Source organism: Acanthochromis polyacanthus, chromosome 17 (assembly GCF_021347895.1).
Source record: "Acanthochromis polyacanthus isolate Apoly-LR-REF ecotype Palm Island chromosome 17, KAUST_Apoly_ChrSc, whole genome shotgun sequence".
NCBI lineage: Eukaryota > Metazoa > Chordata > Actinopteri > Pomacentridae > Acanthochromis > Acanthochromis polyacanthus.
In genome coordinates this window covers 25,643,471-25,661,266 of record NC_067129.1, presented here as the reverse complement: position 1 = coordinate 25,661,266, position 17,796 = coordinate 25,643,471, and the positions used below count along the sequence as shown (strand labels likewise).

At 40.8% G+C, this 17,796-nt stretch overlaps 2 protein-coding genes across 3 annotated transcripts; one reads left to right on the top strand and one right to left on the bottom strand.

Annotated features, from left to right (window-relative positions):
* Positions 1-1,162: 1,162 nt before the first annotated feature.
* ftr83 (finTRIM family, member 83) lies at positions 1,163-5,927 on the bottom strand. 2 transcript variants are annotated; one of them, XM_022209416.2, is made up of 7 exons: positions 4,988-5,923; positions 4,502-4,597; positions 4,077-4,310; positions 3,795-3,954; positions 3,595-3,651; positions 2,943-3,011; positions 1,163-2,039 (listed from the first exon to the last, which is right to left on the bottom strand). In XM_022209416.2, exons 1-7 carry the CDS (start codon positions 5,561-5,563, stop codon positions 1,513-1,515), a joined length of 1,719 nt encoding a protein of 572 aa, XP_022065108.1. In that variant the 5' UTR covers positions 5,564-5,923; the 3' UTR covers positions 1,163-1,512. The 2 variants fall into 2 exon arrangements, with proteins under 2 accessions (XP_022065108.1, XP_051793839.1); XM_051937879.1 differs by lacking the exon at positions 1,163-2,039 and adding an exon at positions 2,049-2,411 and having other exon boundaries at positions 4,988-5,927.
* Positions 5,928-11,004: 5,077 nt separating this feature from the next.
* Positions 11,005-17,477, top strand: ftr82 (finTRIM family, member 82). The gene is made up of 7 exons (XM_022209415.2): positions 11,005-11,992; positions 13,353-13,448; positions 13,624-13,857; positions 15,006-15,165; positions 15,254-15,310; positions 15,536-15,601; positions 16,172-17,477. Exons 1-7 carry the CDS (start codon positions 11,402-11,404, stop codon positions 16,690-16,692), a joined length of 1,725 nt encoding a protein of 574 aa, XP_022065107.1. The 5' UTR covers positions 11,005-11,401; the 3' UTR covers positions 16,693-17,477.
* Positions 17,478-17,796: the final 319 nt, after the last annotated feature.

The window sequence follows — 17,796 nt, the reverse complement described above, 5'->3', positions numbered from 1 at the left end:
TGTATTTGTTTGGAAAGTTAGTAAAGCTGTTATTACAAGCAACATTTTAAGATATACTCAGAGTACCTGTGATTTGTCATATTACAGACCACAACATTGGGCTATGAAAATGCTACAGACAAGCTACAGAAGGGAGAGAAATTAAAGTAAACACTAAAAATGAATAGTGGAGAAGCACAACCAATGCCTTAAAAGAGTGTTTAAAGTTTGGGCAGCAGGTTCTATGACAAAAACTGAAGAAATGCTTAGTGTTTCAATAGGAAGTTACCAAAATGACATTGGGATCTTTAAAAAAAACAAAAACAGGATCAGGTCAGGTATTGTGGTCAGCAGTGCACATTTGATGACTCTGAAACTCATGCATTTGTGCGAATTGTAGGAAAAACAAACCAGCAACACTTCCTCAGGTGACTGAGAATGTCAGTACAGTATGTGATCAAACTGTCGACAAGAAGAGTCCATTGGCAGAGGACATTACAGTAGGACTGCAGTGCATTAACCTCCATTACAAAGCACATTTTAGTGTTCAGCCATGCAGCTCCCACTAATGTGGAAAAAAGTAATCTGGTCAGATATGTTCAGCATATTTTCAACAAGTGGATGAGTGCATGTGCAGTGTACACCGACAGAACAGTACAAGTCTGAATTCCTCTGCGTTAGGGAGATCTGGTGGTTCTATGGGAGCATATTGCTGGGATGGTTTTTCTCCACTTGGACCCTGAGAGGGAAGAGTCACTAAGAATAATTACAAAGTTGTTCTGAGTGATCATCTTTATCCGATGATGACAGCATATCCGGATGGGAGTGGTCTCTTCCAGGATGACAATGCCTCCATCCGGCAGGAGGGGTCACTGAGTGCTTTGCTGAAAATGATGTGAATCATGTGCTGTGGCCTTCACAGTCAGCAGATGTCAACACATATGGAAGATTTTGGACCAACATGTTAGCACTCTCTACCACTGTCTTCAAAACCAAATGAGAAAAGGAAATGTCTTTCGTATGAATGGTTTTCATCTTGACAAGAAGACTGTAATTAGTTTTTTTTTTAAAACAAAGTTTTGAGTTTTTTGTGTGTATATGCTGAAAAGAGTTGTTATAAGCCTGGGGAATATGTTTGGAGTTTTGTCGTAACACAAGGATGGAGAAAAATGACAAAGTAATATCACAGTTTATGTTCTTTATTAAATGTTTATTGATAAAAAATAAATGCATCATAATAGTTTCAAATGATCATGTATTTCACTCTGCCTTCATTATTTTGGCTTTAATTGACATGCTCATTCCTTTTCTACATGTCATTTTACATTTCACATTTCACATGTTGATTTGCAAAATATTCACGTTCATCACGAATAGTTCCCCTGATCAACATACTGTATAGTGTAAAAAACAACAACATATCCGGTCTGGTTGAAGCACTACAACATGTCATCACAGAATAGCTATATTTCCTGTAAATACATATCAAAACAGATTTCTTGGTTAAAAACTGATCATTACACGTGTATTTATTCACAGCTGGATGATGTTGACGGCTGACTCGTACCAAACCCAGAAGCCTGGATAGACAGCTTCACTGAAAGAGGCCTTGAAGCGGTGGATCAGAGACATGGTTTCTCCTACAGAATAGAAGGAGAGAGTGCCTCCAGCGTGGTCCAGGAAGACCCCGATGCGGGAAGAGTAGGTGGCGTTGATCTCCCTCTGGTCCTTGTTGTGGCGGGCTGAGTAGCTGGAATCAGAACAGAAGAGGCTCCATGACTTGCGGTTGTAGCCGATGCGGCAGCTGTCACCGTACCCCGTCCTCTTGATGCCCTTGTAGGTGACTCCGATGGCAGCCCCCTCCCCGCTCCAGTCCACCTCCCAGTAGTAGGCGCCTCCAGAGAGGGGCTCCTTACACAGGACCTGGGGCAGGGAGTCGAACCTGTCCAGGCTGTCACCATAGGCCTGGGGGTCTCTTTTCAGGGCAGCTTTCCTGTTCCCTCTGGACAGGTAGAGCTGTCTGTAGGCTGTGGTTGGGTCCAGAGTGAGCTGACAGGCATCTATGAAGGGACAGAAGATTAATTACACATTAACTTGAGAAGATGAGGCTTTTAACTTGTGCAAATGAGGAAACCCAAGAAGGCCAAAGCTTCTGTTTAAAAGCAGCTGAAGCAGCTCTCACCATCACACCACAAACTGCAAGGTCCCAAAGTTCAGCAGAATGGAATAAACATTTATAGTTCTGTTAGATGTTTAACTAAAAGTTGCAATAACATGTTTTAAGGGAAAGTGGGAGACCCTCTGGCTGGACACACAGAAATCAAAATAATCCCAGGGGTTAGATGTCACCTGCCTGCTGTGAACCTCCACCTCTGCAGGTCACAGTTGGTGGGAAACCCGGTGGCCTCTGCTAGATCTGCCCGACCTATTATCTGGAATGCCAGAGGTATCAACACTGTTTGTGAGTTTGACCACAAACAGAAGTTCACCAAACCAAGACCATCTTTGTACCCCATTCTTAAGCGACTTCAAAGACTATGCAGTTTTTCCTCAAGCTTTTGAGTTTTTACGATTGGATACAGGTAAGAAAAAACAGGGAAAAAACTACTGATCAAAGAAGATATTCTTTAACACTAGATAAAAGCATCCTATTAGATTTTTTTCCCAATCTGACTGGTTAGTGACCATCAGCCTTTTAATGCATTTAGTGAAAACAAAGAGGCAGCAATTAAACTGCAGCTTAAGTAGAAATCACAAAGCTGTGAAGTGCCAGCTAGCTAAAATATTTGCTGTGAATCAGTCCCAGTCTCTGTCAGCACTGTGGGATATACAGTACCACAGTCAGATTTTGTGGTCATCCACAGAGTCTGACAGAGAAGCTCATCAGCATCTAATTTGCACTGAATGGAGCAGAGCGAGCAGCGAACTGTGTCACTCCAGGAAACAGAGAAGCTCAGACTCACATCTCATGAAGTCGTCCCTGTGCTGAGGTTCCTGCGTTGGTACGGGCTTGTACATGGTAGCTTCATCACCTGTGAAAGTAAATATATACAAATACATCATATCAGAAAATAGTCATAGTTGCATACCACATTTTAGTGATACCACAGAAATATCTTCTATTATACCAAACTAGTAATTTTGAAATACTCAGTCAACAAAGCCAGATATTGCATGTGTTATTCCCATGATGTGGATAAGACAAAATTACAAAACAGATCTAATGTGGGATATAAGATCAGATATTTAAGAACACACAACTTAGCTGATTTCCATTTCATAGAAGTGTGTTAATATAAACTCTCTGGCATCCTGACATGCAAAGTAAACTGTTTAACCATGCAGCAACTGCGTGACCTCAGGATGCCCTCTAATGAAAATCACAAACAAACAGCACACAGGACTGCACAAACCCCTGGTGAGTACAGAGGAAATTATAAATCTGTCTCAGTTTTCCTGGTCAAACTATGCAAAACTTGCATTTTCAGTCAATGTAACTTCAAAATGCCATACATCTGCTGACTTTGTCCGTGCTACTATTATTCTCACTTCACATTTCTTTTTTTTCCACATCAGAAATAAGCAAGTTATTTTTTTTTTGAAAGGCTGACTCACTTTTCATTGAGCGTCTCTTTTTGGTTTCATCCAGTTCACAGAAGGCCATTTTGTTAACTGCAAAATAAAATAAAAATAGTTAATATGGCTGCAGTGGTGATGTGATCCTAGTACACCACAGTCACACAGGAAGATTAAAAAAATATCAAACCATATAAATTTGTTTTTGTATCTTTACTGTGAATTGGCTCCACACTCACCTGTCTTGGCTACTTTAACCAGCTCATCATTGCTGAATTCACCCAGGTGTTGTTTCATCTCGGAGACGGCCTTGGTCACCGGGCCGAAGCTGAAGTAGGGGTTGACGATCACGGTGGGCAGCTCCTCAGCCTCTGTCTGGGCTATCAGCATTTGGTAACTCTAGTGATGAGAAACATCAATATTGTTTAAGATGATGGGAAGCTTTCTGTTTGTTTTTGTAGTTTGACAAATGACAGGTGGATAGTGGTAATGTGTCTGTCATCACGTTTGTGTTTCTTTACCTGGATGAAGTAGATGTGGTCCTCAGTGCGGGACAGCTGGGTGATCTCGTTGTCTCTCCTCTTCAGGTCAGCGATCTCGTGGCTCAGACGCTCCATGTGGCCTTCTGCGTTGTTCAGCGCTGCTCTCTTGTTGGAGGTTATCAGCTTTGCCATCTCCTGCTGCATCCTCTCAATGGAGCGCATCATGTCACCAAACATCTTCTCACATTCCTGCAGGGCTCTCTGGGCTGAGTTCTGTACAGGAGAATGAGGGTTTGTCATAAATCACCTGGGTGTCACATTGGTTTTACTAGAACACTTCAGGGAGCTGTCATCACTCCTTACAAAGAGGAATGCTGTCAGTGTTGGTAGTAGATCTAACTTTCCATTCAATTTGTTGTGTTTTGTTTGCTCTTATCTGTCTGACAGATGTTAGTGGTACAAACCTTCAGTGAATCCACGGCTTGTTTTAGTTCCTCCATCTGCTTGAGGCGGTCATGAATCTTCTCCTGGATCTCTGCCTGGGTGGCGCCAAGCCGTTGCTGTGAGTTAAACAACATGAATTGTTGATAATTATGGCAGCAGTTCCACAAATTAGCATCTCAAACTTACTGGATCCTTTTTTCAAACTTAAATGAGAGGCTTTTCAGCACAGGGTAAAGGTCAGAGTTAATACTGGAACCTGTGAATACAGCCAAAGCCTTATCTTCATTCTTATCCATCTTAAAGTACTCCAGGGTTTGATTGTTTAATCTATTGTTTACTGTTCTTTTATTCTTTACTTGCCACTGTGCCACTCCTGCAATGAATCATTACGCAGCACGGACATGAAACAGTCCAGATACATAAATGGCAAAACTTGCAATGTTGAGCAAAGCACATTTTAGCATTATTATTATGCCAGTTAGCAATTTAAGTAAAGCGTTACCCACCTGTTCCTCAGCTCTCTCCTGCTCAGCTGACACCATGTCATGACCTTTGTGTTCTTTCACAGTACACAGCACACAGATACACATCTGGTCGGTGCGACAGAACAGCTCCAGACCCTTCTGATGCTGCGGGCAGATCTGCCTGTCCAGGTGGCCGATTTCATCCACCAGCTTGTGCCTTTTAAAAGTGGATGACTCGTAGTGAGGCTTGAGATGCTTGTCGCAGTAGGAGGCCAGACACATCAGGCAGGTCTTAACAGCTTTTTGCTTCTTGCCAACGCAGATGTCACAGCCGACATCCTGGGGTCCTGCGTAGTTGTAGTCAGGGGACGGAGGCGGCGGAGGAAAAGATTCAGAGTGGCGTTGCATGGTGGAGTGCCGGGAGCCTCCCATGCGTCTTGGAGTGGGTCTCTTGTTGTAAGTGACCCTGCATTGGGGGCAGGAGTACGAGCCTGTGTGGTCAGCATGGTCCCAGTATGTCTTCAGGCAGATAGAGCAGAAGACATGGCCACATGGGATGGACACAGGGTCCCTGAGATGTTCCTTACATAGGTAGCAGGTGTCTTGGTCAGTAGACATGGTGACAACTTAGTGCTGTTCCCTCTAAATGCAGTAAAAATGCTGTGGCCACAGTCTGCCTTGTGTCAGCACAGAGGCAAAGTGATCTTACAGGTGCTACGGGTGCAAGTTATATAGAGTAAACAGAGAGGGAGGATAAACTGGTTAAGCCGAAACCAGTAAAACAAGGGCGGGGATTGAAAAGGACACAGTGAAATGTGTCCATCTGTTACAGAATGCAAAGAGAATGTATGAAATGCATGATCACAAGATACGAGTTTTGGCCTTGGGTGTCAAAGGAAACTTTACTCAGATTTTTTTAAATAACTGAAAAAAAAAGAGAAATTAGAGAGGCCTTTAGGGTTTTTACATTTTAGAGCATGACAGAAGGGCAATCAGAGCAATAGAGTGAATTATTTTAGAGGTATTTACAACTTTAATAAAATATTAGTGAAAGTAAATAACATTCTAAAGTACAGAGGAAAGAAACTCCGAGTGTTAAACTCTACAGTTGAGTGTAGACTAATTGCTGAGTATTAGAGATTGCCTGGAGACAGACTGTTCCCTTTGGGCATGCATGATACCACCTGAGGTCACAATGCTCTCATCATTTTCTGTATTTCAACTAATAATAACGCAGCTTATGTTCTTGTGTTAAACTGTAATGTCTCATCAGAATCTCTTTCAGTCAGTCTTTTATTGTTATTTATTGTCATTGGATGATTTTTTTATTTTTCACCTTTTGGTTAAATTCACCCTTATAGGGGATAAAACAATGAATAGAAAATAGGTGGAGGGTTAAACTCATTTGGTCTTTTTAAGGGCAGTAACATGTTGACCTTCACCTCACCAGTGGCAAGTTAATTATCAACTCATGTTATTTTGCATTTCATTATCACTGATTTCTTCTAACAGGATGTCAGCAGTTTCTATAAGTCAACACAGGAACTGTATTCCTGTAGTACATAAGCTTGACTGTAAAACAATTCCTAATAAGTGAGTTCGCTTTCAGATCGAAAGGGAATATGTTTTCTGTTCTGAGCTAAAAACTTCTCCTTGTATATTTCATCTTACAGTGAACACACCTCCCAGCCAAGATGGAGTTTCAGGGCTGTTGAAACGGAGATAGGAATGCAACTACACTTGATAGCCCAGATAACAGGAGGGCCGAGAAAGCCTGCTTAAAAGATTCCATTGTGTTAGAGCCAGCAGGGCCTGACCACAGTGCCAGGCATTATAGGGTCTGCTGTCTGTCAACAACAGTAACTGCAGCTGACATGCAAGACTAAATGTAGCATCTTATTTGACCAAAAATTCCTCTGAGTGGGATCATACTGACTGCAAGTGATGCAGTGTTAACTGAGACTTGACAAAGAGATGATTATGGTAAAGAAAAAACTAAATCATTAGTGCCCACAAAGTCCAATGCTTAAATTATTGTAAAATATCTTTTTTATGGAAAAAAAAATCTGAAAGACTTTATAATTTGAAATAATCATTATTACCTTCAAAGGTCCTTGCACTCCTGATATCAGCAGTTTTACTATTTGGCAAGAAAGATTTATATCATAATTGAAATTTGACAGGAAAAATTCATATTAATTGTACTTACTATGCATGTGAATTAAATATTTCTCATTTCTCAAAAATTCTCATTGTATTTCTAATTACCAGCCATAAATACAACAAAAATGTGATTCATAGGAGAAAATGGCCAAGCTGAGTCTATTTACAGAGTTTCAGTCACTTAGGCTCACATGGTTGCAAGCTATTTCATAAAAGTGATATTTAACACAGTGCTAAAACAAGCCCTTCCACTGATGGTGATTCAACAACATGTTGGGAAATCCTATGTTACCGTCTTGCAAATCTAACCTAAAGGTCTGATTCACTTTCATATAATAGTTAGAAAACAAAGGCACCAAACAAGATCAAATGAACATCTGTCCAAACAGCGTACAGGTGACCACATCTCTGCTTGGAAGGGTGTGTCCCAAAATACAAACATGATTCCTCTCAGATATTTTTTCAAAGACAAAGCCTCAGATCTGAGCTTATTTTGAGGTTTATAGTTTGGCCGTATAATTTCGCAAATTGCTTATTACAGTGCCTTGTGAAAGTATTCGGCCCCCTTGAACTTTTCAACCTTTCGCCACATTTCAGGCTTCAAACATAAAGATATAAAATTTTAAATTTTTGTCAAGAATCAACAACAATTGGGACACAATCGTGAAGTGGAATGAAATTTATTGGATATTTTATACTTTTTTAACAAATAAAAAACTGAAAAGTGGGGTGTGCAATATTATTCGGCCCCTTTACTTTCAGTGCAGCAAACTCACTCCAGAAGTTCAGTGAGGATCTCTGAATGATCCAATGTTGTCCTAAATGACTGATGATGATAAATGGAATCCACCTGTGTGTAATCAAGTCTCCGTATAAATGCACCTGCTCTGTGATAGTTTCAGGGTTCTGTTTAAAGTGCAGAGAGCATCATGAAGACCAAGGAACACACCAGGCAGGTCCCAGATACTGTTGTGGAGAAGTTTAAAGCCGGATTTGGATACAAAAAGATTCCCCAAGCTTTAAACATCTCAAGGAGCACTGTGCAAGCAATCATATTGAAATGGAAGGAGTATCAGACCACTGCAAATCTACCAAGACCCGGCCGTCCCTCTAAACTTTCACCTCGAACAAGGAGAAGACTGATCAGAGATGCAGCCAAGAGGCCCATGGTCACTCTGGATGAACTGCAGAGATCTACAGCTGAGGTGGGAGAGTCTGTCCATAGGACAACAATCAGTCGTACACTGCACAAATCTGGCCTTTATGGAAGAGTGGCAAGAAGAAAGCCATTTCTCAAAGATATCCAGAAAAAGTCTGGTTTGAAGTTTGCCACAAGCCACCTGGGAGACACACCAAACATGTGGAAGAAGGTGCTCTGGTCAGATGAAACCAAAATCGAACTTTTTGGCCACAATGCAAAACGATGTGTTTGGCGTAAAAGCAACACAGCTCATCACCCTGAACACGCCATCCCCACTGTCAAACATGGTGGTGGCAGCCTCATGGTTTGGGCCTGCTTTTCTTCAGCAGGGACAGGGAAGATGGTTCAAATTGATGAGAAGATGAATGGAGCCAAATACAGGACCATTCTGGAAGAAAACCTGTTGGAGTCTGCAAAACACCTGAGACTGGGACGGAGATTTATCTTCCAACAGGACAATGATCCAAAACATAAAGCCAAATCTACAATGGAATGGTTCACAAATAAACGTATCCAGGTGTTAGAATGGCCAAGTCAAAGTCCAGACCTGAATCCAATCGAGAATCTGTGGGCAGAGCTGAAGACTGCTGTTCACAAACGCTCTCCATCCAACCTCACTGAGCTCGAGCTGTTTTGCAAGGAAGAATGGGCAAGAATTTCAGTCTCTCGATGTGCAGAACTGATAGAGACATACCCCAAGCGACTTGCAGCTGTAATTGCAGCAAAAGGTGGCGCTACAAAGCATTAATGCAAGGGGGCTGAATAATATTGCACGCCCCACTTTTCAGTTTTTTATTTGTTAAAAAAGTTTAAATATCCAATAAATTTCGTTCCACTTCACGATTGTGTCCCACTTGTTGTTGATTCTTGACAAAAAATAAAAATTTTATATCTTTATGTTTGAAGGTTGAAAAGTTCAAGGCGGCCGAATACTTTCACAAGGCACTGTATGTACATTGTACCATAGTGCAGCATTTTAGATAAAATAAATATCAACAAACTGTGCACACAGTCAAATTAACCTTGCTATTTATTTTTTGCATCAGCTCTGCATATTATTCTCATGCCATGTAAAAAAAAATGCCAACACTATGATGGAATTGTTCCACTATTTATGACTTACTCATCGTCTTATTCACTTTTAGTGATATTACTCAGACATTCAGGATGTACTGGTTTTTACTCCTCTGCAGGCTGAGGGAGTTATTTTCCACTGTGACACAGCTTTTTTGTTCATATTTGTCCATTCTATCTTTGAGCAACTACCATCGTCAACATTTTCGTTTGCCATAACATGTTTAAATATTCTGCCTTCCTGTTGCAATTTACTCAGTGAAGTGGGTCCTTGTTTCTTTTGATCAAATAGTCGTTTGTGTTCTGTTGCATTTGTGGTGCAGAAAGCACACTTAATGAAGGTTGACCTTTTACCTTGAACCTGGACTGGGCTGTACATGACTGTGGAGTTTCTGTTTCTAACAGACTTAGAACAATAAGGTTACTCTTTAAAGAGACATGTTTTGTCACAGTGTCCTGTTTCCTAAACATTATCATGAACCATATTGGCTTTCTCAAAAAATGGACATGTTTGAACAAATGTGTGATGTGTAGCTTTCACATTTCTCTTATATAAACTAGATTGAAAGCTTTGTCAGTTTGCAGTGGTGCTCTCCAGTGTCAGGTAGTTAATCTGTAAGCACAGAGCGCTCCCTCTACTCTGGAGGAAGGAAGGAAAACTGGCTTATCAGAAACCTGACCAAATATGGAGAGGTGAAACTACCTAGTGTATGAAGTAATGCAAGATATCAATTGAAGGTGGAGTCAGTGCATTTTATAAAAACTAAAATGTACTTTCTACATAACTGTAACTGAGCAAACTACATTACAAAACCTTGTAACTTTTTTGCAAACTGTTGTTTTTTTACATTAAGCAATTTCAAAGTAATCCTGAGCAGAAGACTTGAAAAAATCATGAATGGGACATTAGTGCTGGTGGAAACCATTAGATTATGTCTAACTGAAATGCTAATAAGAGGCTATGATGTCAGCAGGCACTTCATGCTCCAGAGTCGGGGTCTCCTCAGGTCCCCCAACTAGTTTTAAATAACAATGCATGAGATAACTATAAGAGATGCATTTTCTGGTGAGAAAAAATGCAAGATAACTTCAATGAAGAATGCACACAAATATGTAAAACATCAATGACAACACACCTGGAATGTTCTGTGTGCGTACACCTTGCATGTGTGTGTTTCCGTTGGCTGTTCCAACCATAAGTATGCTCACGCTGCTGCACAAACAGATACTGTGCACAGATCTACAGTGACTCAGTGACTTGTAGAAGTGAACAGACTGGTCAGACTGCTCACAGTGAAAATACTACAACTCTGAACTCTAGCCAATCTCAGACAAACCACCTCCAGCAAGTTTAACTATTAAACAAAGTTTGTATCAAAAAACAACTAAAAAAGTGTGTGAAATTACACTGAAACTCTGCTTGAGCTCACAGTGTCTCTGTGTTTGTTTATTGGGTGGTCCCTTGAATTCCTACAGTACCTTAGGCTGCATTTATGTTTGTCGGACTATAACCGGTTTAAGACAATGGCAATTCTGTCTGACAACAATAGGTGGAAACACAGCTGCCGACAAGTGTGTGCGCAATACATCCACAGATGAGCCACATGAGAAATTCGAGAATAAAGGAAACTGCGGGGAAAATGGAAAGATTTTCTTACACATTAACTGTCACTGCTTTTGTTTTTCACATTTCATTCATTCTCCTTCTTACACGGTGTTCTCACTCCTCTCTCCCGTCTGCCCGCCTTCTCCCTTTTTTTTCTCTCTCTCTCCATCCTTGCTCAACCTGCTTATCTGAACTGGGCAGGGCTCGATATACTCACAGCACAGGGGGAGGGCCTTGTCTGCTTTCAATCAATAACCTCTGGAATTCAGAAATACAAGTAGGTCCTGTCTCTGGCAGGCTGTACCACACTCTTGAGGGCGGGCTCCCAGGCACACTCGACGAAGTTTCTATCTGCTTCTGGTATTCTCTCTGTCTGTTTCCGCAGGTCTGACTTTGTTGTGAGTCCATCACAATGGCTGACCAAACCTCTTCAGACTACTTCAGCTGCTCCCTGTGTATGAACCTTCTGAGGGACCCTGTGGCTATACCATGTGGCCACAGCTTCTGTATGGACTGTATCAGTGGCTACTGGAATGAAGCTGACTACACAGGGATTTACATTTGTCCCCAGTGCAAGATCACATTCACCCAGAGGCCTGTACTGCGGCCCAACACCACCCTGAGCATGGTGGCTGAGAAGATCAAGAAAAGCGGTCTGAACCTCAACCTCAGCACCTCCCAGGGGAACATCTATGCCGGACCAAGTGACGTCCCATGTGACTTCTGCACTGGGAAGAAATTAAAGGCTGTCAAGTCCTGTCTGAACTGTCTGGCATCTTACTGTGAGAAACACTTGAAGCCGCATTATGAGTCAGCCACATTCAAAAGGCACAAGCTGGTGGATGAGTTAGGAAACCTGGACAGGAAGATCTGCCCGCAGCACCAGAAGTCCCTGGAGCTCTTTTGCCGGACAGACCAGATGTGTATCTGTGCTATCTGTACAGTCAGTGAACACAGGGGCCATGACATTGTCTCTGCTGAGGCAGAGAGGGGCGAGAAACAGGTAAGAAATCCTTCTGTATCTATGATGTCTACTTTTAACCTAGTAAGGGCACAGTAAATGTTACAAAAATCACTTTCAGCCAGCTTCTCAGTGAATCAGAGTCCAACTACTTTACTTATCTTTCAGGTCAGAGTGATAAGCACTTCCATGAGAGAAACCAAAAGTTGAAATTTTTCTTTGACACATCAGAAATTCTTTTGGAGTAACTTGAGTTAAAGCAAACAGGGTGTTTTTCCCTACTCCTGGCCCTGCTCTACAGCTGCTGCTTGTACTTTGACCCATTTCACCAACACTATCAGCTACCCTGGCAGGCATTCACCGCCGCCAAAACAATTTCTGCTCTCTGATTAGCTGTTCAGAGGCTGGTGGGCGTGCCTTATCGACGCTGAAAGCTGCTTTCCAGAGAATGTGGTGATCCAGCTGTGGGATAAATACACAGAAACTGCACATTTGTGTCTGCTGTGTTGGTTTCTCACCTGGGGGAGAGGGTCTGTAATGGCACTAGAATGTCAGGGAGTGAAGCTTTCATCACCTCGATTCCAGCACAAAGTTGTAACCACAGCAACACACATTCAAATGACTCACCGCAAAACTTGCAGTAAAGCAGCAGATAAGACGGGCAATAGATACTGGGATGTAAATCTGGTGCACTTGTTCTATGAGTAATTTAGGGTGCTTTTATAGCTGTGGGGAATATAGGTTAAAAGGGTTTCATAAGTCATGATGAAGTAATGATTTATCCTACTTTGCCTTTACAACATGGAGAGTCTGGTTTCTCTCATCCAAAGATTTACAACCTGAGTCTCACACATCTCCACTCTCTCTCTCCCTTCCCCCTCTCCAGTTGATTCCCCCCCCTCCCGAGATTCTCCACATTCCTCAAGCTTATCTTGAAGAATGGGTTGGTGGGCTTGAGTAAAAGCTGAATTAGAAGCCCTCTGTTCGGCATGTCAGCGCTGTGTGCACCTTGAAACATCTTTTTAAAAAGTCAGGCAGCGGTAGATTCACATTCCTGACATGGCCAGAATTCCTCTACAGATTTTTTCCCCCTCTCCCTCTGAGATAAAAGCGGCCCGTATTAAGAAGATTCTTTGAGAGGGGTTTATTAAGCATGCCGAAGGGCCTCCCCATATATTTCTTAATGAGAAAGAATGTTTGCACTGATCCAGAAAATATGAGGCTTTATAACGTGTAGAATAAAGCAGCACAACACTAAACCGCATCTAAGAAATTTAATGGAACTCTATGAGTGTAACACTGCCTGATAAAATAAAGGAAACCAGCAGGGCTATCAGCGTGGGAGTGAAAGCTTAGAAAAACAGTGAAATGGATGGCTGTGTAATACTCCTTTATTCTGCAGAAACTCTTAGGAATCTCCCAAGCTGAGATTAGACAAAAATGCCAGGAAAGGGTGAAGGAGCTGGAAGAACTCAAGACTGCAGTGGATTCACTGAAGGTGAGGACTTTATGTTGATAATATATTTGGGGGAGGGGGGGCGGGGGGTACCAGCAAGTTAATTTTCACACAAAATGAAAATATTTCTGCCAGGATTATTTATTTTATGTAAAATCAAATTGAAGTTTCTTTAGTCTCTTGTGTAAAACAATAACATCCTGAGTGTTGTGTCCAGAACTCGGCCCAGAGAGCCATGGTGGAGAGCCAGAAGATGTTTGAGGACATGATTCGCTCCATTGAAAGGATGAGGTCAGAAGTCACTAAGCTGATCGGCATCAATGAGAAGGCTGCCTTCAACCAGGCCGAAGCTTTGATCGAGCGACTGGAACAGGAGATCGATGAACTGAAGAAGAAGGAGTCTGGGCTGAAGCAGCTGTACAGCACTGAGGACCACATCCACTTCTTGCAGGTAAAATTTAGCTGCTATATTGTTTAATGATGAATTGTTGGTATCATCCAACAAATAAGGCAATGCATTGCCACAGTACTGCAAATTTAAAGTGTTATTGTCACAACGTCCTATGTTAAAGAATTTCTCTGGTGAAAATCCTACTTTGTGTGTATGTTGTTTACAGGGCATTTGTTGTTTGCTGGAGAACAAATCATGGGTGAAGTAAACAGTCATTGCATAGCTAGTGAGTCAGAAACAGTTTCAGCCTTTCACAGTTACACATGTAACAAACTCAAGGACTTACTGAATAACTTCAATATTACAACTTACATTTAGAGACTTTCCAAAGAAGACAGTACTGCCATGTGACCACTTATAAAGTACATTAGATTGTTTTTCTTTAAAAAAAAAAAACAACCTGAAATGTCATGTAATGCTCCACATAAAATGTATTTTTTTCCTACAAACCTCAGTTTAAGACTGGAGTCTTTATGGGGTAGCTCAACCAAATTTGGTGCCTAAAGAATTTGAATGACTGAGTCCATAAAAACAAAATATCTTATACCATTTCTTGATAAATGGTTTGCCAAACTGGCTGCCAGCTTATTACTTACCCATAACTAAAATTAATGCAGTCAAATGAAATTGAACATGAGATATATTAATTAATTTATTCTTCAGAATTAGTTTTAAACATGAATGGCCAAACTACTCCAATATTAGAACTATCTGTTGCGTAGTGTGGTGTAGTTCCACTGGTGTGTTCAAGCTGCAGCAAGTTGTAGAGGGAGACAACAGCATAGAGTTACATCTAAACCATTTCAAGGGAACAACCTCCAAATATGTAACATTGAGATATTAACACAGAGAGGAATTTAATCAACAGCCAAATAGAAAATTTAGTATCTAACACTGAACTATGTAGTACTTGTGGCTTTTACTAAGATGTTTGTCCATATTCATGATTGCACCATTAAGAAATAAGCCCTTTGTAACAATTGGATGTTAGAAACATTTGCCGTATCTTTAATATTGTGACACAGTAGCTCAATGTTAGGAATGTCACCAGCACTCTGGCTCAGGTTTTATGTGTCAGAGTGAATTTAGTGAACATTATGTATCAATATTCATCCTCGTCACCTCTCTTGCTGTTCTTTTCCCGTCAGAACTTCAACTACCTCTGCACCCCCACCGATGACGGCTTCATCCCCAGGGTGACAGTGAACCCTGACTTCTCCTTCGGGGCTGTCAGGAAAGCTGTGGCTGAGATTAAGGAACGCCTCGAGGAGTTTGGCAGAGAGGAGCTGCTTAAGATCTCCAAGTCAGGTCTGATCTTAGCAGCAGAAACACCAAACTAAGCACATGAGGGTAGAAAACTAGAAAATCTAAAATATGAATGTTTTGTGCTTCACAGTGAATGAGGTCCCGGTTTACACCACAGAGAGTCGAACACTGGACAGGAGGAGCAGAGGTGAGTGCTGTCATGTCATATAGCAATACAGGACTGTAGCAGGTTAATTATTATTTAGTCTGAAAGTGCGGTCACCATAGATTGTTAGAGGCGAACCACAAAACGATTGCATCATGTATTTGTCATGTGAAAAATCTGTAAAACTACATCAACAAAAGAATTAGAGGAATTTGTGTGGGTGTTTGCAGTTCACCTTGACTTGACACAGTGTTCGATCATGTGCAGGAAAAGAAATTACTGTGGACAGCGCTCCTCCTCCAGAGCCAAAGAGCAGAGGTGATTTTTTGAAATGTAAGTAACTGGTGTCTTTAAATGACACATGTCATGTTTTGGAATTTAACCAAGTATGTTTACTAAAGTACCAAACTTGAGTACAATTTTAAGGTATTTGTACTTTACTAGAGTATTTCCATTTTATGCCACTTTCTTTTGTTGCTATTGGAAGGAATGTTTGATATTGTTTTTACCCCTCTACATTTCTGTGATAGGTTTAGTCCATCGGCACTCCTCAGATTCAAATTATTTCTACAAAATGTAATTAATTAGATTTTCCGATGTATTAAGGTCCTTGGCAGGATAAAAATAAATTACAATTAGCTTTGCCTTTAGCAACTGCAGCTACAGTGATGCTCACACATGAATGCATCAATTTAAATAATTTTTCAATTATGTAATAGAAATGATTAGAAAAATAGTCATTCTTCATAATGAATACTTTAGATTACATACATTTCCCTACAAATATTTAAAAATTCTAATCAATTTAAATTTTAAATTGCAGGACTTTCCTACCTATACCCTTGTGCTGCTACTTTCATTGAATTTCTAAAAGCTAAAAAATTACTTATTTTTTGTCTGCAGACTTCTGCCAGCTGAAATTAGACCCCAGCACAGCCTACAAGGAGCTGTACATCTCTGAAAGCAGCAGAAAAGTCATTCGCACCAGAGACCTGCAGCCCTATGGAGACAACCCAGAGAGGTTTGACAGCTTCGCACAGGTGCTGTGCAGGGAAGCCTTGTCTGGAGGTCGCTTCTACTGGGAGATCGAGTGGAGTGGAGAGTTCTCCATCGGAGTGGCCTACAGGAGCATCAGTCGGAAGGGCAAAGGCTCTCTGTGTCTGCTGGGCTACAACGACAAATCCTGGAGTCTCCTGTGTTCTGACACAGGTTACTCTGCCTGGCACAACCGGGTGGACAAAGCCGCCAATGGCCCCCACTCCCCCAGGATAGGAGTGTACCTGGACCACACTGCAGGTGTGCTGGCGTTTTACAGCATAGGCAGCTCCATGACCCTCCTGCACAGGTTCGAGACCACATTTGTGGAGCCCCTCTATCCAGGCTTCGGAGTGGGAACCTCGGTCAAGATCTGCAACATCAAGTGAACACCCGTATTTGAAAATGTTTTGATATGTGTCTCATAATATACAGCTATGATTTTGGAATATATATTTTTAAACTGCACCAAACCAAATTAATGAAGTTTCATTGTTTATTTGTGGAGAAATGTTCCTACCGACTGTGTATATACTATTTTTTTTTAAACTCTACACATAACATTTTGTTGTGAAATCACATTTGAAAGACATTATTGAAACACATAATTTCTGCATAATTACACAATGTAAAGAAAAGTGTTATCCCTTTAAGCATTTGATGGCATCTGATGGATAATATTAGAACATCTCAGCATGTCACAAAATCACTCTCAATGAGCCTCTATATCTGTAACTGTTATGTTTCCACAGATAATATATATTTTCAGATAAATGATAACATAACAGGCATTACATATTTTGCACGACAATGTCATTTTATTTCTAATTCTTTTACAATGCACCATTACATTACACTGCAGGCCAATATTATTGCCGAATTGTTTTAAATATATTGTGCTCTTATAAAAAGTATACAGCAACAGTCGTCATGAACAAGTATTATTACAATTACATTAACAAGATCGTTTGGTTGTCATTTCATGTGCTTTGATATTATCTGATCGTTGTCACATCAGTGTCCTTGCAGGTGTTTTTTTTCACTTGAACTAACCCTTATTTAATTTTGTGTAAGTTTACTTAGATAATGGAAAACCCGAGTATAATCCACAAAAGGCTTGTTTTTTAACAAAATTATTCATTGATAGTTCTAAATAAAGAACTAAATAAATGAACTGAGTTTTTGGTGTTTTTATACTCTAAAGAAACAAACAAACAAAAAATATTGTCATTACCACTATTAAGTCTATTGGATTAGAAATGGTTTCATGGATTCATTACATATTAGTTCTGCTTTAAAGACCTCTCTTGTAAAAATCTAATATTTTACCTGGTTAACATGTCCATATGTCATTAATCCATAGAAGTTAACACTGTGGCTGAGTATTCTCACCTCGAAAGTGAAACACACTGATGACTACATTTTGCTTAGCCAACCTGTTTTGTAGAACATAATGATCTGGCTGCACCTAGTCTGAGTCACTGGATGAAAGA